Source organism: Ambystoma mexicanum, chromosome 7q, assembly GCF_040938575.1.
Source record: "Ambystoma mexicanum isolate Mex_15411 chromosome 7q, UKY_AmexF1_1, whole genome shotgun sequence".
Classification (NCBI taxonomy): Eukaryota; Metazoa; Chordata; class Amphibia; order Caudata; family Ambystomatidae; genus Ambystoma; species Ambystoma mexicanum.
In genome coordinates, this window is record NC_090941.1 from 1,151,841,822 (window position 1) to 1,151,868,008 (window position 26,187).

The window sequence follows — 26,187 nt, forward strand, 5'->3', positions numbered from 1 at the left end:
GACATACAAATCAAGGAATGACTCCATGAAGGAGTAAACCGGCGTGAAGCCTGTCAGGCCTGGGAAGTTATGATCTGTGAACGAGGAAGTCGGCGGAAGGAGCAAGTACTCAGTCATAAGGGCACCAGGGAAAGACAGAGAAATCCTCCAGAGGGAGGCTTGACCTAAGCAGAAGCTGGAGAAAGGTTGATGGTGGTGTGACCTCATGGAGGTATACCATGTAATCCTTCAACAACACTGATACCGACAGGCCGGAGACCCTGCAGGGCCAAAGCAGTGCAGCAGGAAGCAGGGAGAGAGTCATGACGAATGCTCAAAGGGAACGAGTCAACCCACCTCCCTGGGATGTACCGGCGACATGGCCCCAGCAAACAGAGAGTATCGGGATCTGCGGTAGACCCTGTACGGGCTTGGAGAAGAGTGAAAAGTGCATCAGGAGTAATCTCCGTCGACATAGTAACAGTGTTAAGGGTAACCAAGAGTGAAGAGTGCTTCGGGAGTAATCGCCCTCATCACAGTAACTGTGTTAAAGATACCAAAAGTGGAGAGTGGATCAGGAGTAATCTCCCCCGTCAGAATAATCACAAGGAAGAACTCAAGAGTGAAGAGTGCCTTGGGAGAAATCTCCCTTGTCACAATTAACACAAAAAAGACATTCAGAATAAAGAAAGTTACAAGAGTGGTCTCTCTAACAACAGTGTTGCTAAGATTAGTGGAAGAAGCCAACAACAACTCAGGAGTGTTCTCCCTTGTTTCATTAACCAGACAAAGTCCTGGAATATAAATAGTGCAAAGAAGGAAGTACTGTTGGACATTTGGTCAAGTAAGCACAAATGGTCTTTCCCCTTCTGTAATGGCTTGGCAGGCGAAGAACGATGGTCTGAAGGGTTGCCCAGAGCAATGCCAGAGGTTAAGATTCATTCTAAACCTTCCAGCCATCACCTCTTTTGTTTTGCTATTGTCACGCCGAGTGGGACGGGTATGCCCAGCTGTGGGTCCCGTGCCTGCTGGGCCTAGAGACCCAAGCTACTCCTCACTGATGATGCTCAACAAGGCTGAAACTTGTCTGGGGATGCATGTGGTCTCGTGCAGGAGGGATGTGACCTAACAGTTCGGGCTGGACTACCCGTTTGGGGGTGGGCCAAGCCTGATTTGCATATGGTCTTTCCCCTTCTGTAATGGCTCAGCAGCCGAAGAACGATGGCCTGGAGGGTTGTCCAGAGCAATGCCAGAGGTTAAGATTCATTCTAAACCTTCCAGCCATCACCTCTTTTGTTTTGCTATTGTCACCCCGAGTGGGACGGTTACTTCCAGACGTGGGTCCCCTGCCTGCTGGGCCTAGAGACCCAAGCTACTCCTCACTGATGACGCTCAACAAGGCTGAAACATGTTCGGGGGATTGCTTGTGGTCTCGTGCAGGAGGGATGTGACCTAACAGTTCGGGTTGGACTACCCCTTTGGGTGTGGGACCAAGCCTGATTTGCGTATGGTCTTTCACTTTCTGTAATGGCTTGGCAGGCGAAGAGCGATGGCCCGAAGGATTGACCAGAGCAATGCCAGAGGTTAAGATTCATTCTAAACCTTCCAGCCATCACCTCTTTTGTTTTGCTATTGTCACCCCGAGTGGGACGGCTATGCCCAGACGTGGGTCTCGTGTCTGCTTGGCCTATAGACCCAAGGTACTCCTCTCTGATGACGCTCAACAAGGCTGAAACATGTCTCGGGATGCTTGTGGTCTCGTGCAGGAGGGATGTGACCAAACAGTTTGGGCTGGATTACCCCTTTGGGGGTGGGACTAAAAGAGATTTGCGTATGGTCTTTCCTCTTCTGTAATGGCTTGGCAGGCGAAGAACGATGGTCTGAAGGGTTGCCCAGAGCAATGCCAGGGATTAAGATTCATTCTAAACCTTCCAGCCATCACCTCATTTGTTTTGCTATTGTCACCCCGAGTGGGACGGGTATGCCCAGACATGGGTCCCGTGCCTGCTGGGCCTAGAGACCCAAGCTACTCCTCACTGATGACGCTCAACAAGGCTGAAACATGTCTGGGGATGCTTGTGGTCTCGTGCAGGAGGGATGTGACCAAACAGTTTGGGCTGGACTACCCCTTTGGGGGTGGGACCAAGCCTGATTTGCATATGGTCTTTCCCCTTCTGTAATGGCTTGGCAGGCGAAGAACGATGGTCTGGAGGGTTGCCCAGAGCAATGCCAGAGGTTAAGATTAATTCTAAACCTTCATGCCATCACCTCTTTTGTTTTGCTATTGTCACCTCGAGTTGGATGAGCATGCCCAGACGTGGGTCCCGTGCCTGCTGGGCCTAGAGACCCAAGCTACTCCTCACTAATGACGCTCAACAAGGCTGAAAAATGTCTGGGGATGCTTGTGGTCTCGTCAGGAGGGATGTGACCTAACAGTTCGGGCTGGACTACCCCTTTGGGGGTGGGACCAAGCCTGATTTACGTATTGGCTTTCCCTTTCTGTAATGACTTGGCGGGCGAAGAAGGATGGCCTGGAGGATTGCACAGAACAATGCCAGAGGATAAGATTCATTCTAAACCTTCCAGCCATCACCTCTTTTGTTTTGCTAATGTCATCCCGAATGGGACGGTATGCCCAGACATGGGTCCCGTGCCTGCTGGGCCTAGAGACCCAAGCTACTCCTCACTGATGATGCTCAACAAGGCTGAAACATGTCTGGGGATGCTTGTGGTCTCGTGCAGGAGGGATATGACCTAACAGTTCAGGATGGACTACCCCTTTGGGGGTGGGACCAAGCCAGATTTGTATATGGTCTTTCCCCTTCTGTAATGGCTTGGCAGGTGAAGAACGATGGTCTGGAGGGTTGCCCAGATCAATGCCAGAGGTTAAGATTCATTCTAAACCTTTCAGCCATCACCTCTTTTGTTTTGCTATTTTCACCCCGAGTGGGACGGGAATGCCCAGACGTGGGTCTCGTGTCTGCTTGGCCTTGAGACCCAAGGTACTCCTCACTGATGACGCTTAACAAGGTTGAAACATGTCTGGGGATGCTTGTGGTCTCGTGCAGGAGGGATGTGACCTAACAGTTCAGCCTAGATTACCCCTTAGGGGGTGGGACCAAGCCTGATTTGCATATGGTCTTTCCCCTTCTGTAATGGCTCAGCAGGCGAAGAACGATGGCCTGGAGGCTTGCCCAGAGCAATGCCAGAGGTTAAGATTCATTCTAAACCTTCCAGCCATCACCTCTTTTGTTTTTCTATTGTCACCCCGAGTGGGACGGGTATGCCCAGACGTGGGTCTCGTGCCTGCTTGGCCTAGAGACCCAAGCTACTCCTCACTGATGACGCTTAACAAGGCTGAAACATGTTTGGGGATGCTTGTGGTCTCATGCAGGAGGGATGTGACCCAACAGTTCGGGCTGGACTACCCGTTTGGGGGTGGGCCAAGCCTGATTTGCATATGGTCTTTCCCCTTCTGTAATGGCTCAGCAGGTGAAGAACGATGGCCTGGAGGGTTGCCCAGAGCAATGCCAGAGGTTAAGATTCATTCCAAACCTTCCAGCCATCACCTCTTTTGTTTTGCTATTGTCACCCGAGTGGGACGGGTATTGCCAGACGTGGGTCCCGTGCCTGCTGGGCCTAAAGACCCAATATACTCCTCACTGATGACGCTCAACAACAAGGCTGAAACATGTCTGGGGATGCTTGTATTCTCGTTCAGGAGGGATGTGACCTAACAGTTAGGGCTGGACTACCCGTTTGGGTGTGGGACCAAGCCTGATTTGCATATGGTCTTTCCCTTTCTGTAATGGCTTGGCAGGCGAAGAGCGATGACCTGGAGGGTTGCACAGAGCAATGCCAAAGGTTAAGATTCTTTCTAAACTTTCCAGCCATCACCTCTTTTGTTTTGCTATTGTCATCCCGAGTGGGACGGGTATGCCCCGACATGGGTTCCGTGCCTGCTGGGCCTAGAGACCCAAGCTACTCCTCATTGCTGACGCTCAACAAGGCTGAAACATGTCTGGGGATGCTTGTGGTCTCGTGCAGGAGGGATGTGACCTAAGAGTTCAGCCTGGATTGCCCCTTTGAGGGTGGGAGCAAGCCTGATTTGCATATGGTATTTCCCCTTCTGTTGTTGAAAGGTGAGAAGATGGTTGATACTATGCCATTAAATAGGAATAAACTGGTTTCAAATAAAATAGAGTCCAGACAACAAGCATGGACGAAAACATCTTTATTGCTTCCTCTGACAATGTTGCTGGTTATTACAAGCGCCAGTCAATACAATTTAAAACAATGAGATACAGAATCATGATATCCAGGCATTAAGGTATTTCTTGGCTGGTCACATTGAAAAACATATAGTTATAATTTTACTATACTTAGTATGTACTTAGTACGTACTTAGTTTTGTCTAAAAGAAGACATTGCACTTCATAACAAAAGCCAACACTTTGCAAAGATACAGATTGCCTTTTCAAAAATGCTGAGCCAGATATTTGCATTCCAACAACCCACTGTAGCAAGGCTGAGTACCAAACACAAAATGCAATACAAGGATGCTAGACGACCACCGAACACCCAAGAATCAACGTGCAGATATATCCACTTTTCTTTCATAATGCCCAAGCATGAATATATTACACATTTCTTTCTTTACATGCAACAAGGCACAGAGTACTGGAGAAATCAATAACAGAATATTGGGTGTTATTAGCTCTCAGATTATTCTGTGATTCTTTAATAACAAAGCCTGCATCACTCAAAGCTTGGCTCACACATTCCTTGTCTAGGCATAAAAGGGGGAACTTGAATGTGCCAATCATGATGAAGGTGCACCCAAGGAGTACATTCAGGAGAAGGTGGCCACCTATTTTTAACTGGGATGACATATTTGTCAGAGTCTTGCGGAAAACATCTACTCGTGGGGAAAGGAATTCCAAGAAATGTATCACGAGAATGCAGTCAACTTGAGTTGGAAGACTTGGCAGAACTAGACAACCTTCTTTGGCTTTACACTTTAGAATCTGTGTCATCTTTCTTCTCAGTGTCTCTTCTTTCTCAGTCCACGTTTCTCTATGGATACAAAAAGAGCAAATAATTCAACAGACCGTACTTTGTGCAATATGCAGACAAGTAGATGTTTACTTTAGATGATGGTTCATTGGCTTGCACCAAGAGAACATTTATTGGGTCAACACTTTCTGCTACATTACATTTATGTAACAATCACTACTATGGTAATCCAGCAGTAGAAGCTACCACTGCACCAGGCACATTTCACTCCCCAGGTTAAACATCTACCGCTACAATATATCAAACCCTGTGTGTGACCTGTGTATGGGTGTGTGTGTGTATGCTGTGCTCATGGGAACTCCTCCTGACTGTGGGAATCAGACCAATAAATGATTCAGAAGCAATTGTACCTCGTTTTGTCAAAATGGAAATTTAGGTTCAGGCAGCTTATCATGTCCAGAAGACAATCCCTGTTACAAATCCTGTTAACAACCCCATCTGACAGAGAATTGATGAACAATATCCAACTTTCCACAAAACCTAAACTCTACTATTCCCAAAAAAAGAGGTGCACCCAAGGCTCCCTCTGGTATCCTTTGCTTTTCATTCAGTCATTTTGTTTAGCTCAAGGCTTCAACCTGCAAAAGCAACAGAGGCTGCCAGAATGAAGAACACAATGCAAAATTATTAAGAAAAAATGTAGGGCCCAATTGCGGAAAAGATAGTCGTCATGCGTGCAACTACTGTATCACTAAACGTGTGTGTGAGTGTAATTCCAAAAAAATCCATGAAAAGCGAAGTCCAAACCATACACATACACGTTCATGAGGTTCAGAGACCAGCATCTATCACCTCATCACCATAACGAAACTCACAAACTACAGTGAGTGAATGGACATGGACCACCACACACTTACAATCCCAGGCACCAAACTCTGATCATGCCCAAAGCATATTCACCAAACTAACACACACACAGACACAACCCAACTGACAGAGACAAATGCAGAACTCACTCAATGAACACAACACAAAAGCAATGAGCAATACAAATGCTTTAATACAAGAGGAAATACATGCATTAGTAGGAGGGAATACATTGGCATGTCAAGCCAATAGTGCACATCTTGGATTAACTCAAGGAAATGTTAAAACAGTGACCATGACCATGTCTGATTCAGTCCATCAACATGTTAGAGGAAATCCACAACAGGACTGTCAAGACATCAGGAATCCCCTCACCTGATGCTTATACAACCGAAACTCCTGCAGGAAAGAGCTGAGCTACTCAAGGAATAACCCCCCCACTCCAATCCCCAGCCAGCTCAGTAAAAAATTTACTAAATCATCCAGCCACCAACTAATGTGTAGCCAACATCACCATGTTCAACTCTCAGCAAACCACACAAGCAGGTACAGAAGGACTCGATGCAGCTGTGTTCTTCTGTTACACTAGTCAGGACTGCCAGCCTCTGGTTGTTGCCACAAAGGTGAAAATACAACTTGCAGAAAATACTTGTATGAAAAACCCAATGGAGAAACAGCATCTTAGCAAGGGCCTCCAGAAAAACTGAAAGAACACCAATTTTCCTGTCCTATGTAGACAACACATGCTCAACAATGGTGCATATCCTCATATCACTGGCTATTATCAAGGGGTGCTATGGTAAGCATCATGTATCCCTTCAACTAATATGATAGCCCTGGCTCTGTAAAGTGAAAGGGACCTGGACCATCAGTTCCAATGCCTAATGTGAGTGAAGGTGACTGAAGTGCAGGTGCGCCAGTTGTGGGTGTAGATATCTCTGATATGGACGAAATGGATCATCGATGTGTTTGAGTCACAACTTCAAGGCATTGAGTTCTGTACTCCACTGTTGCAGATGGAGGATGTTCCTCCTGACTACCCAAGGGACAGGAATGGCACCTATGTACCCATATATGGTTTCCAACATACATACAAGAATTGTGTGGTGTCGGGAGGATAGCTCAGGAGCAATGTGCTCGCCTTACAAGCAAGACGGTACAGAGCAACACAGGTTCAATCCCCGGGTCTGCGCTTAGAAACCTCTGGGTATTAAGCACGTTATAAATAACATATCATATCATATAATTTCTGTATACAATAAGTGCCACACATCTTCCAACACAAGCGAATTTTGCCTCTATGCAAATAAGTGGCACATGGCCAATGCATTGGTTGTCACAGTGTGTATTATTAACATGTTTTTTCAATGGGCTCTGTATTGTTCTGCCATCGCTTGCCCTGACATTGCCTCATTAGCTCATAATGTCAGTATCACTTTCCTTGCCTCACAACCCAACAGCAATGCTCTCTACATGAAAAGTGCTCTGACCTCCATAGGCCAAAACATTGCCTGGCATATCAAGATGGACGTGGTTAGCAATGTTGGCAGCATCCCCATATACCAAAGACGTTCCCATTGTCTCAGGTTTAGTCTCCACACTTTGAGTGACTCCTCTACCCGTCCATTCTGACTTCTACCTAATCTGAGTTGCTGGTCGAGTGTCACAGGGACACCTCTCCCTTGGGTCTGGATGCATGCTGCAGTGAAATGTGTGGGGTTTCCGCTCTGCTTTGCAGATCTTCCATATTCATGTGGGACACCAGGGCCTCTCCTATGGCCAAGTGAGTATATGTGGCCCACATTCTTAATGCTGAAAATGAATGTACGATTCGTAAAGGACCAAAATAATGGGCAAGTAATGAAACATTTCTTCTGATATAATGTGTGTCAGAGGCAGCAAGTAATGTGGCAGTCAAGGTGGTGTGGGTGATACTCTGGGGAATGTTGCACTAATAGAACATGTTGATGTGTTAAGTGGTTGTACGGGCACATATTCCATGCTGCAGAAAGTTCTCTCTGAACTTGCATGGAAGGTCCCGCATAAATACACATGGATTCAGGGCAGCAATGCATGAAGCTCATGATAAAGTCTGTCCCTGACCTACCCCTTCCCTCTTTCCTCTGCACACAGCACCACAATATGTATTGGTTCTTTCTTGGTGTCAAAGGCGTGAAATTAGTATTTGCATCTTGCCATTCAATTCTATGTAGAAGCTGCACAAAGACATTTAAAGAGTCAATTAATGTTAAAAGTATTTATTAATATTTTGTTTCTCAACACCCCTAGAGACCTGGGTCTTTACACAGAAGGGCTTGGAGATCTATTCACTGGTCTCATTTTGTTGCATACGATTGGTGTTTCCTCTGAGATACAGCAAAGTGGCAGGTCTCTGTATTTGCCAGTAACAGCCACGATTTCTGCCAATTTCCAAACCATAAACAAGGTGATGCAAGCAAGTAGTGTGTCTCAAAATGATTACAGGGTGGGATGCTGTCAGAGGTGTCTTTTGGGGCAGTTGTACATGTTGTGTCTCTTGTACGTGCTTTCTCACAAATTGGATTGGTTGATGGTCCAGTTTGTTTGGTGTCATTAGCAGGCTGAAGGGGTTTTTGGTGTGGTCTTCCTCTGTTAATATCATTTCCACACAGGTCCTCCAATTCGCCACTTCCAGTGAGCTACTGTCAGGGTGGAATGATCTCTTCAGCAAGAATGTTCATCGTGTCTCTAATGGTACATGAAATGCTGGCCTGGATCAGGGATGGGATACACAACATGGAGCTCTTTTGTGTGGGTACCCTTGTTGTTTGATCCACTTGTCCTCTTCCATCTCTCCTCATCCCCAACATTCCTTTCTGTGTTTAACTATTTTTTTATGCCAAGATTATAACCAATATGCCTTCAAATGCATTATGGGGATGTACGTTTTGTGGGAGAACCCCCAAACTCAAACCTATGGGTAAAATGGGGCCCTTTTGAAAAACCTTTCCAGGACCACTTTTGGTTTGATTGACATTGTCAATGTGTATGTTTTGGGCCATTTTCAGAGCATTAGGAGTCAAAGTGATGGTTTCCCAGTGTTACTGGATACTGTCTTCACAACTGATCAATAGGTTGGGTTTAGTGCTTTTACACAGATCTCTTTGGTGGACAGGGGTTCGGAAGTTGGACCTTATCAAAAGTCAAGTGTGGGAATGCATGAGTGTGTTTGTGTGCAGTCCAATGTTTATTGGCAAATACTGGGCATCTGATGGTGCAATAGTTTTATGGTGGCTTGGGTAGGATGCACACCATATGCACGCACCCAAAGTGATGTGTGCATATGGTTCTGTGCTCTCTAGAGGGCCAAGCTGATAGTTAATGTTGTATTGATGAACTTGCTCCATAGTGTTAATGAAAATTGGAAGGGAATTCTTAAAAGGTGCAAGTATAGAACACAACAGTATGCCCTGATGGGTGAGGTTGTGCCTGGAAACAGAATAAAATACATAATTAAAGAATAAAAGAGATACCAAGAAGTTTACAATTTAAATTTGGAGCCCATAAAACCAGAACCCATCGATATATTATTGGGATCAACAAAAGCTAGAGTTCTAAAAATAACTTTCTGCTTGATAGGGAGCCTGGGGATTTTAACATGGAAATACAAGTAAATTGGCACTGACGAAATGGACACGGCTGATGAAGATTGTGACAGAAGTAGTGAAATTAAAAAGTGTCCTCATTAAGGTGATGGGTTAAAGAGAAGACATTGTCAAGCTTGAAACTAGACCTTTTGCAGAGGGAAATGGAGTCAGATAATTGCTGGAGATAGTGAGACCAGCAGAAGAGAAAGAAGGTATAAATGACATCACATGTAAGTGGGCAATGACAAGAATAGAAACAGGAATCTTTTTCAGAAACCTATTTGTGTGAAGAGAGGTTAACGAAACTAATTCAATCACATACATGAAGTTGAACCAGATGAATTGAATGGTCAGCAGTGTCAAAGGCCACTGATACGTTCAGAAGGATGAGGCCTATCGACCTTCCCTCAACAATGGCCAAATACATGCCCTGGAGCTAAAAAGAACAGAGTCTGAACTGCTGTGACCAGAGTAATAACTTGCATCAAAAAAATGGAGAATCCCACTTTGTTCAGTGAGGTAGAAAGAAACTGTAGTGGAATACTTATATATGGTCACATCCATACAGCACTCAAAACCTGCAAGAACATGCACATTACAGAAGCCACTGTGAAGCACCAGAATTCATACTTCAATTAGGCCCCAATACACATACACAGCCATGAAGCAAAGCAGCTCATTTAGAGTAAATCATTGCATGCAGGCCTAATATAGCCTGGCAAATACCTTTTTAGCCAAACACATGTATATTTAACCTAAACCTGGCAGGAGTGCTGCTAGTTTACATTAGCTAAGCACATTACATGAGAGCTCCAAATGTAATCAGCTTTTCTCAGAGAGAAACACTCCCCAACTCTAAGCATGAAATAACAGGCAGGCCGGTATGGAAACTAGCACACACAATATATACATAATCATGTGTTTTTAGCTTGATTAGCATCATATCATTTTAGCAAGAAAAGTCTATAGGAAGATCATTCATTATTACACTTTAGCTAAATGCAACACTCACAGGTCAGAGTTGAGTCAATTTCTCTTCAAGAACACAATCCTTCTCTCAGAGCAAGATACTAGACAAGTAATTCCAGAGGTTGCAACATTGCACAGATAAGCTTAATGTTGCACAGGAATTGGCAGCACAAACACAGCCCTTTCTCACAGCTGTTTAGCTTCCAGCAGTGAATTATAAATAGAACTTTAAAAACAGAGTCACCCCAGAGGCGAGGAGAGGACATGGCGCGCTGATTAGCTGAGATGACTCAAACCTATCAAGTCACACAACCAAATGCTAGATGAACTATAGCAAATTGTGTTCTCAGGCTAAAAACCTGAAGACTGTGTTCTGGCAGAAAAAGAGAATGGCCAGACATGTTCATAGGGATAGAATGAGCACAGTACCACACCACCATCTTTGGACTAAATAAGCATGTGCAGGAGATCTTTTTCTAACAAATTGTTATGCAGAAACCATTAGAAAGCAGCACAGGCTTTCAAGAGATAGTGGGAATCACAGATACATCCATTTGAATGCTGTAGTAATAAAAGACAACCTGCAATGTCACACCATACAAAATTAATTAACCAAGAGCCTAAGGGCAATGCAGTAATTAACACTTCAGACACGTTGTTTGAATGCATTAGGAAAAATAAAGCCATTTTGTGTTAATGTGCACTGGACTAGCACATTCGTATGTGTATGAATGAGCCAAGTTCACTGGCAGCTAAGCCCTGCATGTATGGTCAGAGACAGGACAAAGATGACTCATGGGAATAGGAAAAACAGCGTGCAAGTGAAGTTTCCATCAAGCAGAGTTACAAAATGTAACATGGACCATAATGTCAGAGAATAGTGTTTTTTCGTGCCAATCTGAAGAGGAGTCCAGAAGAAACTAAAATGTTTTATTTTATGTATCACATGGGTTATTTCACATGCAGATAATTGGTTCTAATAATTGTTTTCATACCTCTCCACTCTTATGCCTACTAAGGCAAGCAATGGAAATTACTATTCAATTAGTTACATGTGTCTAATGTTTTTCAACCAATCCTAACTTGTGTGAAACAAAATGACTTAGAGATGGACTAACCTGTACATCTGATTGTACTACATGTTTCGAACAGGCCAATGAAAATCTATAAGGAGTAGAACCATTTACATAATTACTAATGCCAACCAATCAAGAAGGCGTAAAGCTCAAAATTCTTGCTTTTTTGCTTTCTGTAAAACTTAATACAAGCTTGTACTCAAATCGTTACACGTTGAATGTCTGTGGAGATTTCCCTGCTTAAGCAGTTTGCAATATATTTTTTATTTTTCTTGTATCCAATGCATTGCATCTTTTTGGTTCCTGGGGTACCTTTATTGACAGAAGAAGGGGCCTTTGCCATACAAAACAATTGCTACAACACATTTTCCAGAAGTTGGAAGCAGTGTGAGTGGTCAATAATTTGCAGGGACAAGATGCCCTCAAGAAGGTTTTTTGTGTAAGTGATTAACAATTGCAAATTCTGCTTAAAAAAGGAGTCCTACAGAAGTAGGGGATGCCTCTAGGATGGTTAGTAAATCATCTCAGGTAGGCAGGTAGCAGATCTGCATTTCATAAACAGGAGAGGGATCATAAGGGGAGCCAGATTTAAATGTATAAAGACTGGTAGACAAGTATTTGACAGACAAGGACATTAATGTGTGTTTCATCAGGAATACAGTGGAGGTGTGAATCAGAATAGAGGCAAAGCCAGAAGCATCAGAAACAGAATAAGTGATTGAAGGCCAAACTGTGTCTGCATGGATAAACAAAATTGAAAAACTCAGACGATGGGTTACCTTAGTAGGCCAAGGCTGATGTAAGATGAAGTTCATTTAAATTTGAGAAATCCTCCCATTGAGGAATGGAAGCTGTTTCAATGTGGGCAGATAAAAAGAGGGTTTAGACAACTGTATAGTAAGTGAGAAGAATAAAGCGAGTCTTATATAATATTCTACTAGTAGTATCATAATCAGGGCACCAACATCTCTGAGGAGCCCTAGCATCCTATTTCCAATCTACAAGATCTAAACTGAACCCTTTCAGAAGTGAATGTTTAGCAGGCCAAGAAAACAGCCTAAAATGAGGGAGTAAAGGAAGTCAGTCCTAGAGAGGCTTATGCAGATGTGGAAGGCAAATGTTTAAGCACATGCCTGGATTAGGTTGGCTTGGATAAGAGAAGGAAATACTCCAGGAAGGTGTAGAGATATAGAAAAGAGTATAAATGAATAATCAGCCCACAGAGTAGGATGATAAGGAGAAAAGACACCAACAGCAGAAAAAAGGGTTATTAAGAGTATGGCTGCTGAGATTTCAGCAGATGGTGAAGGGGAATTAGAAGAAATAACTAAGTGGGAAGTTCAAAATAAACAGCAAGATATCTTCTATCAAATAGCAACAATCCACACCAAGAATTGTACAATCAGAGGGACATGTGACCCAAATGGTAAGGCCAGATGACTGACAAATCCAGGATTTAGTCAGGAATAGCAAAACATGCTTGTGGAGAGATATAAATTCATATAGTTCATCAGCGTGATTTGTTGAGAGTGGGGAGTCAAAGGATAAACCTGAATAAGAGGAGAAGCTAAACTTGCAGGGTAACTGTGATGAAGTGCATGGATAGTGGCATGCAGATGCAGGAAGATATTCCATATTTGTAAAAGTGGGAATAGAGATTAGGAAAAATAGTGTGGATTGAAGAAGGATGAGGAACACACCACAAAGCGGGCATTATGGGATGGGAAACATACACAATATATATTATTATTTATTTATTATTTATTGTGTATTGGTTTTAAATTATAATATCTCACATTCATTAAATATCAACATTATAAATTTGCATGAAATCATTTCACTTACATATAAAACATCAATTAAAAAAGAACACAAGAATTATCCCACACACACATTTTTCAAATGTATACACACCATAGCCTCTGCACCATTCACTCCAGTAAACCTAAAGGTAATTTTGTTTGAATGCACCCTATTAAATCAAAAAACACTTTTAAAAATGCTATAAGAGCAATGGATAAGGATAGGTGGTTTGTGCACATCACATATCTCCACATATTCTCAGAGAATAAGGCTGTGGTTGAATATACCTCCTTCGATGTACAAAGCCTACAAGTCCTATTAACATATGCAAGTCCTATTTGTGGTCCCACTATCTCTAATGTGTGGGAACAATTTAGTCTAAATCATAACAGCCATGACCGGAAGGCAGGTGAAGGCGCCTTAACCATATTGGGTTGAGTGACATATCCAAGGAAGGAGCCATCAACATTATGTAAGAACTCTTTAGAGAGCTTCAACTTGCCCAAACTACTCAAATGTTCTATGTGATCCCATTCTCTTAATGTTTTCTTTATTCTGATAACTCTGAATCAATAGCAGCCTCAAATAAAATGTTTTACACACATGCATCAAATATTTCAAAGCTATATCTGAATCCCCTCAAAATATTGCTCCTAGTTTAGAAACCAGATTGAAGCTTCCCTCACCTTTAATTCTGACATACATGTGAAGTTTGTTCCATTTATATAAGTACCTCCAAGAGCTGAGTCCCAGCTCAAGACGAATAGCTCCTCGTGGGAGAGATGGGGGAAAATCCAGTGCTGCATACCAAATTATCCTCTCAAAACTATTTACCCATTACTTATGTCTTTCGGGAGCAGCTCAAATCCATATATAAACGATGGCACAACTTTCGCTTTATGGAATTCAATTCACGGGCACTAGCGAGTTAAAACTAACAGGTCCTCTGGATTTATTTCATTTGAATAATAAACGTCTCAATATTTTCGCCTCCAATTTTTCCTTCATAAAATGTAGCACTTCTTAGTGGCCAAAATTTAACCCAAATATAATAAGTTATCAACCACATCAATCTGATTTCTGTTGATAAAACATTCAAAGTTTCTACTCTTTACCTTTTTATTATAAATCATTATATGGAATTTTACCATGTTAACCAACACATTATTTCCCAAGGTGTAAGCCCCAAAGTTATCCCACCACTTTTGAAGCCCAATAGGAGTTGCATCTAGTGGAATAAAGTAGTGGGAGTATGCAAGCCATCCAACTTCCAACTACTGTATTCTCGGAGTAAAAGATGTTACCTTTTGGAAGGCAAGAGGCAAATCTGATACTTATAAGTTAATAAGTGAAAGGCCAGAACACACCCCTGGGTTAAACCGATCTCTACTGAAATATTACTCGATAGCAGACCTTCCGCATTCAACCTCACCCTCAATTTATTATTGAAGTAGAACATCAGAAGCAGATTTAATAGGCCAATTGGTTTACCCCAGACAATATATACATATACATGTCATTAACGATATTGCAAAGGTCGAGTCAGCAGTTGAGATGAATTGCCACCTGGCAAGGGTGTGAAAGCCCTGTTTTATGGGGTATTTTGATTAATTAATACAATGATGCAGGTAATTCCAACTCTGAAATGGTAATCTTCAGATCAGATTCCCCTTTCATAAACTCCATGCCAAAGGCATAGTGTGTACCTGTGCCCTGCTGCCTCAGCATCCTGATCTGCAGAACCTGCTGTACCAGTGGCACAAGCAGGTTCAGAGGCCACAGGTGCCCATTTGGCAGCTTCAGTGACAGCCAAGTCTCTGCTGTGAAAGGGCTGCTTTTAAGCTATGCAACCCTGTACCAAAACTATGCTGGTGGCAGTGGAAACTATGCCTATGTTAGGGCCTGGTACATGGCACTGCTGAAAATCATTGCAACCACATCATCAAATTGATATCACACATGTGTCCACCCTGTGGACAATGCTCAGCTGTAGAAGGGTTATGTGTATTCTCCCCTGACAGGTTGGGCCTTTTCCTACTTGCAGGAATGTAGCATGGTGGGGTTTCCTCTCTTTGTTCTTTTGTAAGGGCAGGTAACACCCTTTTTCAGTGACAGCCACTCCACAGGAAGCTAGTGAAACAGGAGCAAAGGTCACACCAATTAACAAAAGGTTTGGCCTCACACCCGGTTGCCGCATATCTTAATTCCTTTGATGCTATTGAAAAGGGAAGGGTTAGTGTAGACAGGGAGAGCTCTGCATAGTTGAGGGAGGCTTCCACCATCTTGTTTTCTCTCTGCCCCTCCTTCCTGTCCCCTCCACTTCCTCTAGCACAAGGCACTTTGGGTGTGATGTCACAAGGGCAAAATACACTTCTCTCAATAATTGGGATTGCTAGCTTTAATCCAATGTGACCATGTACCTTTAAGAGAAGGGGTCTCACAACATCGTTTTCACCTCAAACCATGAAGAAGATTTTATTTGGACCATGCTGGAAGCGCAGTCCTTTACAGAGTCCTCCAGTTGTGCGGTGACGGCAGGTGTTTCAAGGCAGATGTGAACTCTGTCCCCTAACCATCCCCAGGAACCATTGGGGGTGAATCTGCAGCTTGAACAACATTTACCTCTCTGCCAGTCTTATCAGTACACAAAATCTCACAGTGTTGGAAAACCCCTGAAGTTGTGTGCAAGCCTCCCTTTTGCTGGGAGCCTGAGAATGAGGACCCATCTTGTCTTTGAGTCCCTGGAGTGGGACCTCAGGAGTGACCTGCTGCTTGAGCAAAACCTGCCTTTCTGACAACCATAATGGCACTCACAGAACCATGTCATCCAAGACAGCTGCGCTCCTAGTATTTTAACCTTTGAACTGCTTTGGGGCATGCTTCAAAACCTGTTCGACAAGCCTAAACAACGAAGACCCTCCATTGCTGTCTTTTGCATTCTCTAGACCTACCAATGGCTCGCACAGTGCCGGGAAGTCTGGTTTGGAGCTGCCAGACCACAAAAAACTGCCAATGGGTACTACTGACTGCTAACTGCCCCATTGGTCCATTTTTGGGCCCGAGTGACTGGTTATGTGATATGATATGATATTATATGGCATTTGTAACGCGCCTATACACAAGTGTTTCAAGGCGCGACGAGGCAGGGAGGGGGGAACAAGGGGAAGACAGACAACGATCCTACTAGGCCAGGTGTCATTCAGACCGCGCAAGTGCAGGGGTAGTTTTTACACCAGAATGTATCCTTTTAGAGAACATTGTGGTTATTACTTGCCTCACTCCCCTCATTCATGAATCAGAGTGCTGCATCTTTCCTTTATGATTGGGTTGGTTCTTGGTTTGTAGGCGTGTGAGGGTGTTTTATTCTCTGCTGATCCAGTGCAGAATTCAATACATCACAGAAGTATTTTGCAAAGTGTCAGCCAAATTACACAAACAAGATAAAAAGCCCTACAAGGCATGCAATCCCCATCCATATTGATGTCAGTACCATGCATTGCCCGCCCACACCCTAATTTGAAGCTAGGAGGGGTTTATTCAGTCTAGGGAAGTACTTTTATTTTGGTGTAAGACTAATGTTGGGAATGGTGTTTATGGTGTGAGGCATGCATGTTGAGCGTTGGTCGATATGGCACATATTTACCTTCCTCAGGGGAAGAAGGAACCAAACTTACCCACTTTAAAGTTACTAACCCTATAGGTGATCCCTTTACAGCATTTCCCCAATCTATTTGAAACACGATTTTCTAGGATGATCAACCAGGCATTTTTTCTACCATTCCTAAATATGCCTTGATATGCCCTCTACTGAAAGATCCCTCTTAAGACCCAGCTGGTATGGATAATTATAGACCTTTTCCTAATTTACCTTTAATTACCAAACCTTTAAAGACAATCACTGCATTCCAGATCCATAAATTAATTTCATAAAACATCCTTTATATATTTAAATCTTGGCTTTCGTTCCAGTACTGGCACTGAGTCCACCTTCATTTCAGTCTGCCCATAAGGCTGCCGATGCAGATCAGTTCATCCTGATCTGCTTTCTCCATCTCTTGGCAGCCTTAGACATTGTGGACCATCAGATTGTAGTCTTACTACATGTCTGGAGCCTACAGCTTGTCAATGGATAGCTTCCTTCTTAGAAGATCAGTGCTAGGATATTGTCCTAGACAATTTATGTTCCAGCCCTAAATCACTTTTTGGAGAGTTCCCAGGAGAAACCTCATACCATCATTATCCAATATCCATGTTAGACCTTTCTTTTTCATTATCAAACAATTTGATACTGCTTTTCAATTCTACTCTGATGACACATAACTTGTCATCAAGATTAAAGATATTCCTGATCAGTTAAATCAACTTGGCCTGCGATTGGAGGCCCTCAGATTTGGATTAAGTAAAACTATCTGAAACTAAAGAAGGTACAAACCAAGACTCTTCTTCTCAACTCTCCTTCCAATATTGTCCTTTTCTTCCACTCACCTTTGATATCCCTATATCTACTACCCTGCTCATAACCTAAGCTTTTATGGAGTTTACAATATCTTTGAATCCGTAGATTTTAAAAAATATGACTTTCAACTAAGCTCTCTTAAACACATTCTCACCATCTCCTGATTAACCTATTTGATTTTTATTATATATATGTATAGCTAGTCTAGCTTTGTATAACACATGACATAATACACAAGACATACAGTTTGCTCATCAATCTGAGAGTTAAAACACTTTCAAGCTAAAACCATCTAAAATACTATTCAAGGCATTTTAAAGTCTCCACAATCTTCAAATAACATGATACAATAAAATAAATAAGATTAATATTAATACCCCTCATAAATATTCCCAATAGATCCATTATTTCATTCAAATCGATATTGTTATTGTAGTATTTAAAATACTTATATTGCAGTGTCGTCAAACTATCACAATCATTTATTAAATGGTGCAACGACTCAATGACCTCATTCCCAACAGTTACACAACTCATAATGTAAATCCAACCTATCTCCCTTTGTCTCGAGTGTCTCTGAGGTGATGAATTTCATTAATCGATGTATACGAAACATTGTTACACTTGAATATGCTATGCTATAATTAGGGATATCGGTCCGGGTTAGCCGTTCTTGACAAAATATCCCACTATGTACCTTAGTAGCCAAATTTATCATATGTTGGTCGTAGCTAAAATCTTGAAATTTCTTTTTGTGCCAATATTTCAATCCCTGTGTTTCTGAAAGGGTTTGATTATAGCACTTTGCAGTCCATTTCTTATGAATTGTTTTTAGATTTCCAATAATACCAACCATCACATTGCCTTCTCACCTCAAAAACACCTTTACAAAGGGTACTATTATTGTGTCAGTATTCATTTTACATATATTTTCAAAACACATTACACATTGGTTTATTTATGCATACATGACTCTCTTTATGTCAAACTCAAGATAGAGGTATTCCACACTCACCTTCTGAGGTAGCCGCAATAGTTTTCGAAGCATTTTGGCCTTGAAAGCCACTAGTCCCTGTCCATATTTGTGTCCACATATCGCCACAGCATACAATAAGATAGCCCTTATTTTCGAACTGTAAATTGTCCGAACAGTGAAGGAGGAGTATCCTCCATTCCTCCCAATAAAAATACTTAGTACGTTCACTGATATTAGACACTGTGATTTCAGTGAAGTCCAATGGGACACCCAATTTAACTTCTCATCAATCAGGATTCCAAGGTATGTGTAAGTGGTAACTTGTTCTATCGTCTTTTTACTCAGTATCCACAAAAATGTCTTAGGTCTTTTTGTTTCTGAGAAGACCATCACTTTACTTTTTTCTATATTGATAGATAGACCATTTACATTTGAATATACCACCAATGTGTCAAGCATACGCTGTACACCTGTGGGAGTATAGTCTAGGATTAACAGATCATTGGCATATGGTAACCAACCGAGAACCACTGTATTAATCTTCACTGGGTTGGAATCTGTTAGGCCAAATGCTTCCTGTATATCTGCCAGATATAGATTAAATAAAGTGGCCACCACCATGCAGCCTTGCTTTACGCCACTGCTAGTAGCCATCAATGCTGAGAGTCTACCCATTGCATTCAGACATATACGGATGTGAGTATCGAAGTATAATAACATGAGCATTCTTAATAATCCCTGCGGGATGTTCCAAGAGTTTAATTTCTGCCAAAGACGATTTCTGAACACTGTATCAAATGCCGCAGAGAAATCGATGAAGGCACAGTAGACATTCAGTTTTCTTTTTTTCCACGCATGGTCAATTGCAGATGTTAGCATTAACAGGTTGTGTGTATTACTAGATTTCTCTCTAAACCCAATTTGGTTGGGCAGCAGGATTTTCTTCTCTGCTATCTATTCATTCAGTTCACAAAGTAATACACGTGTAAAGATTTTGGACGAGATGTCTAGCATAGCTAACATTCAGATGTTTTCTGGTTTATCCCATGCATCCTTTTTATGTGCTGTCAAAATGTGACTAACATGTCCCGGTTTTGGAATAACCCCTAATTTACCTATTTGAGTGAAAAAGAGGTGGAGAGCGGCTGCCCAGCGATGAGGTTGCTTTTTGATGTGTTCATTACAGACCCCTTCGGGTCCAGCAGCAGGAGAGTTATTGAGATTTTCGATTATCACAATAATATCTAGTATGGACGCTTTGCAGACCCAGCTAGTTCTAGGCATTGGAAAGATATCCTCCCTTGGTTCCTCTCTACCCACAGTAGCGTGTATATCTTCACTCCATTTCTCTTCAGGAATGAAATTAATCGTCAGTTCTCTTTTTTTGCTGTTACATAGTAACTGCCATATACCCGTGGAGTTATTAGAGAGTGCTAGGTTTACAATTCCTTTCCAAAGCTTAGACTCGCATTCCTTCTTGTGATTTTTCAACCAACGTCTATATTTCTTTTTCGTAGATTTAATGCGACAACTGAATTATCAATACCCACAGTGTGTTGCTGTGTTAAAATTCTCTTAATCTCTTGGCGCATGTTCTTTTTAGCTTCATTTATCAACTTATCATATCCTTTCTGCAAGCAAAACGTTTTATTCAATCTTTCAGATGAAGATTTGTAAGATCTTTTTGCTGCTACCTGAGTTTGTATTGATTGCATCATTTTCGTGAATCTTTAATTCATTAGTATTCTCATCAGTGGTTCCCTCAACTATAAAACTGGGTAACAGTGCAGTGGCTATCTTATTGGCATATTTAAGAATTTGTTGGTGCCATAGTACCCGATTTTGACCCTCATTTAAATATAATTGCCCATTATCATCATGGTCTATGCTTTCTTTCATTGGTGTTGGAAATTCCAACAAATAGGCATAGTGGGAGATGATCGCTCTCCTTACATTCCACTATGCTCATATCGTTGATATATTGGAGACCCCTTATGTTAAAGAAAATGTAATCTAGAGTCGCTGCAGGTCTTCCCTCAACTCTAGTGAATACGGTCTGAGCATCACTTGGAGTGAGTCCATTCAGTTTAACTAGCTCATGTGCGGCTAAAAGGGTGTACCATATTTGCCCTTGATTATTAGATCTCTTATTATTGTAATCTGATGACAAATTACCAAGAGTGCTATTCTTGTTCAAAGGTCACCAATCTTTGCATTGAAGTCACCCACCAACCAAAGAAGAAGACGATGGTTAAACAGCTGTAAAATGGTGCCAAGGGCCTTCAAATTTTCTTTTGTCATTACCATGTTCGGGGCGGTCATAAATATTTATAACTATTATTACAAATGTCAAGAAAGAGTTCTTGGTGACCAGTACATTCTGTGTCGATTCAATCAGTTTCTGTATGTTCCATGGTGATTTAACAGTAACTAGCAAACCCCCTTTTGGTCTCGATTTAGGGCCTCGAGTTGCTACTTGATGTACCGTACATCTGTCATGGAGTTGTACTTAAGCTGCAACCATGTTTCTTGTAGTGCCACTATCTTGAATGTCTCCATATTAGCCACCAAGCCCTCCTCTTCAAAGAGATGTGCACACCCTCTAGTATTCCATGTATACAACATTTCCATGTTAGCATGTCAGAGCCGTTCTGCAGTAAAATATGCCTTAAATGTCATTGGTAGCCACTGCCAACACCCGTCTGGCATTTCTCCTTTGCTATCTCTTGCTGTACTACATGAGATATATTGAATTCTCTATTTGCTGGTTGTTGTGAATGGGTCTTTACTATCAGAATCTCTACTCTTGAGGCACTATAACCCAACCGCCGTAGGTCTATCTCGAAGCCCATAATATAATTTAGGGTAGACTCTGCCTCGAAACATATATTGGTTATGTATTGGTTCACAATTTCTACCTGATCTACTAGTCGTATATCTTTTGTTGTTATCACTCTGAATGGTACAATTGACTGGAAAATACATATCACTGCCTTCCAATTACGTGGAAGTCTAGGATTCAATTGATGTATTTGTTTAAGTTGCAGGGCTTTCATTGCACTAGTTTTCTCGACCCCTTTCTCGATACATTAAGGGTTCTGAATTTGCCTCTTAACCGCGATTTTGAATCGCCCATACCACAGGGAGAGTGGATTGTGTTTGTTTCATGGTGCTCCCTGGGGCACGCTTGTGCCCTTCATTTGAAAGCTTGTTGGGGTTGGTCAACTTAACCAGTTCTATCGCAGGAACTCTGTCTTTTTCTACCTCATTTACATCATTTATATTCTTAAATATTGGCTGGTTTGCCACCACTGAGTACTGTCGGGAGTTCCGCAGTTACAAATTTTACAGTCTTCACAGTTAGCTCTGATTTTATCATAGCATGTTGTCTATATTTCGATTAAGGGGGTAATTCATAGAATTCGGCGCACAAGTGACGCATGCGGCTGGCGCACAGAGTGCGCATGCGGCAGTCTGCGCCAAGCCGCGTGCGCCAAATCCCATTCAGGCGCACAGCATATTCATGGATTAATACATCCATAAGCAGCTGTGGTGCAGAGTGGCGCAACGACCCTGCAGCAGCGCCAGTTATGCCCACAACCCCGCCCTGTGCGCCAAAAACATTGCACAAATCCAGTACATGGCGCAAAGGCCAGTGGACCAGCATACAGCCCCCCAACCATGAAAACATGTGTAAAACTCCCCGCACACGCCCCAGAATACACGTACGCCGCTCGTGCCAGGCCCATCGCTTGTAAAACTCCCCGCGCATCCCTCGGAATACACGTACCCCGCTCGCACCAGGCTTATCGCATGTAAAGCTCCCCGCGCACCCCTCAGAATACACGTACCCCACTCGCGCCATGCCTATCGTGTGTAAAACTCCCCGTGCACCCCTCGGAATACATGTACCCCGCTCGCGCCAGGTAAATTGCGTGGAAATAGTCCCCCCTATGGTGTGGGCTGCCTGTGGGGCATGGCCAGGGTGGATGGGCTGCCTGTGGGGCATGGGCAGGGTGCATCGGCAGCCTGCATGAATTTCAGGGGTGCGTGGGAAGTTTCACACGCGATAGGCCTTGGGCGAGAGCGGGGTATGTGTATTTGGGGGGTACGCGGGGAGTTTGACACACGATAGACCCTGTGCAAGCGGGGTACGTGTATTTGGGGGGTACGCAGGGAGTTTCACACGCGATAGGCCCTGTGCGAGGGGTGTACGTGTTTTGGGGGGTACGCAGGGAGTTTCACACGCGATTGGCCTTGGGCGAGCGTGGTGCGTGTATTTCGGGGGTGAGCGGGAAGTTTCACACACGATACTCCAGGCGAGAGCAGGGTACGTGCATTTGGGGTGTATGCGGGGAGTTTCACATGTGATTTGGCCTTGTGGGCCCTCCCCGGTGTGCGGTTTCACCCCTCCCCATGCCCTGCAGCTAGCCCACATGGCACCATGCACTTGTGAGCACACTTGTGAGCCCCGACTCATGTCCCCCACCCATCCACCCACCCCAAGTGACGGGCATCTGCCAGCAGCCCCCAACTCATGTCCCCCTGCACACCCACCCACCCAGCAGTGACTGGCACCTGCCAGCAGGCCCCGACTCATGTCCCCCCACTCACCCACCCACCATTGACGGGCACCTGCCAGCAGGCCCTGAATCATGTCCCCCTGCACCCCCACCCAGCCAGCAGTGATGGGCACCTGCCAGCAGGCCCCGACTCATGTCCCCCCACCCACTCACCCACCCACCATTGACAGGCACCTGTCAGCAGGCCCCGACTCATGTCCCCCTGCACCTGCACCCACCCAGCAGTGATGGGCACCTGCCAGCAGGCCCCGACTCATGCCCCCCACCCATTTTGATGGGTACCTGCCAGCAGGCCCTGACTCATGTCCCTATGCACCCCCACCCACCCAGCAGTGTAAAACTCCCCGCGCACCCCTCTGAATACACGTACCCCGCTCGCACCAGGCCTATTGCCTGTAAAACTCCCTGCGGACCCCTCAGAATACACGTACCCCGCTCGAGCCAGGTAAATTGCATGGAAAATGTCCCCCCTGTGGTGTGGGCTGCCTGTGGGACATGGCCATGGTAGATCGGCTGCCTGTGGGGCATGGGGAGGGTGCATGGGCAGCCTTCGTGAATTTTGGTGGTGCGTGGGAAGTTTCACACGCGATATGCCTTGGCCGAGAGCGGGGTACGTGTATTTGGGGGGTACGTGGGGAGTTTCACACACGACAGGCCCTGTGCGAGCAGGGTACGTGTATTTGGGGGTACGCGGGGAGTTGCACACGCGATAGGCCCTGTGCGAGTGGGGTACATGTATTTGGGGGGTACGCAGGGAGTTTCACACGAGATAGGCCTTGGGCGAGTGTGGTACGTGTATTTCGGGGGTGCACGGGAAGTTTTACACGCAATACTCCAGGCGAGAGCGAGGTACGTGTATTTGGGAGGTACGCGGGGAGTTTCACACACGATAAGCCCTGTGCGAGCGTGGTACATGTGTTTCAGCGGTGCGCGGGAATTTCACACGCGATACTCCAGGCGAGAGTGGGGTACATGTATTTGGGGGGTTATCGGGGAGTTTCATATGCGATAGGTCCTGTGCGAGTGGGGTACATGTATTTGGGGGGTATGCGGGGAGTTTCACACGCGATAGGCCCTGTGCGAGCGGGGTACATGTATTTGGGTGGTACGCAGGGAGTTTCACACGCGATAAGCCCAGTGCGAGCGGGGTACGTGTATTTGGGGGATACGCGGGGAGTTCCACATACGATAGGCCCTGTGGAGTGGTGTACGTGTATTTGGGGGGTACGCGGGGAGTTTCACACGCATACTCCAGGCGAGAGCGGGGTACGTGTATTTGGGGTGTACGCGTGGAGTTTCACATGTGATTTGGCATCGTGGGCCCTCCCAGGTGTGCGTTTACCCCCCTCCCCATGCCCTGCAGGCAGCCCACACCACAGGGGACTACCCTACAACCCTCACCATGCCCTGCAGGCAGCCCACATGGCACCATGCACGTGTGAGCACACTTGTGAGCCCCCACTCATATCCCCCACCCATCCACCCACCTCCAGTGACGGGCACCTGCCAGCAGGCCCCAACTCATGTCCCCCCACCCACTCACCCACCCACCATTGACGGGCACCTGCCAGCGGGCCCTGACTCATGTCCCCCTGCACCTTCACCCAGCCAGCAGTGACCCACCGACACGTCATCACACTCCAGACCCATGGGCCTTATGGCCACCCAAATCCCACTCCAGGCCACCCCAGCAGTCCAAACACCCCACATTGAATTCCCAAAGTCATGATAGAAAATACATAACCAGCATGCCCATGAATACATGTCCCTTAGACCCACACAATGGTGACTCATGACTGAAAAACAACATTGTGACATGCACAAAACAAATGATAGAAGATCACACAAGTAAAGTATAGAAAGAAAGTGTATTGAAGAATCAACACAATGAATAAAATAAAATCACACAATAATGAAAAGAAATAATCCAAGTCCGGAACTCCAAAATTGATAAAAAATAAATAAATGCTGCAACCAATAAAATCCAAAGGAAAAAGGCTCCTATGGGTCTGTCCATAAAAAAAAATCACAGTTTGAAAAAAAGCAAAGTATTCCACCATGGGTCCAAGAAAATGAAATCCACATCGAAAACTATTTACTAAAGAACATCCAAGGGTCCATGAGCCCAACAATTCAAAGGAAACCTACAAAAAACCCTACCTAATAAATAACTATATACGAAAAGGTGGGCATAGTCCAACTGCTCACTTGTTGATGTCCCAGGCCAGGGCATCATCGAACTCCTCTTCAATGTCCTGGAGGTGGGCCTGTTCCCTAGCCCCGAGGTCTCGCAGGGATAAAGCCATGTCCACCTCCAACTCCCTGCAAATTTCCTCGAGGCACTCAGCCTGCCTCAAAGCCCTGCGCATGGAGTTCTCCGCCCTGACCCAAACGCTGCCACATGGAAGACACTCCCAATCCTGGGTCCTCCTGCCCTCCGGCCGATGCCTGCCCCTCTGATGTTGATGGCCCCGAGCCATGATCGCTCCCACCTTGAGCCTGCTGCTGCCGTGCACGTGCCCTGCCTGTTGATGCCTAGATCTCCTCCTCCTACTGTGGTCCAGTTGGTGGGGTGGCCACCCCTGCTGGACCTCTGACTCCCGACTGTGGCAGGGATGTGTTCTCCACCAGCCTGGCCGCTGGCTCAGAGGCAGCTCCACAGGGTGCCCAGGTTATACTTGGGCAGGAAGATGGCACAGAGGACGACTGACGCGTAGGGGGTTCAGTTGAGGAGAGGGTCGGTAGAAGGTCCAGCACACGGAGGAACCCAGCACTGGTGACCCGTCCTAGTAGGTCAACGCGGTCAATGAGGCATCCGGAATAATGTGCAGACTCC

At 44.5% G+C, this 26,187-nt stretch overlaps 1 protein-coding gene across 1 annotated transcript in view; it reads right to left on the minus strand.

The window, feature by feature from the left end:
- Positions 1 to 4,198: 4,198 nt before the first annotated feature.
- Positions 4,199 to 26,187, minus strand: part of LOC138528708 (indolethylamine N-methyltransferase-like) — a 136,292-nt gene continuing 114,303 nt past the window's right edge. The window contains exon 3 of the mRNA XM_069640563.1: positions 4,199 to 5,055. Within this exon, the coding sequence (XP_069496664.1) occupies positions 4,620 to 5,055 (436 nt within the window). The 3' untranslated portion in view covers positions 4,199 to 4,619. The remainder of the gene's footprint in view (positions 5,056 to 26,187) is intronic.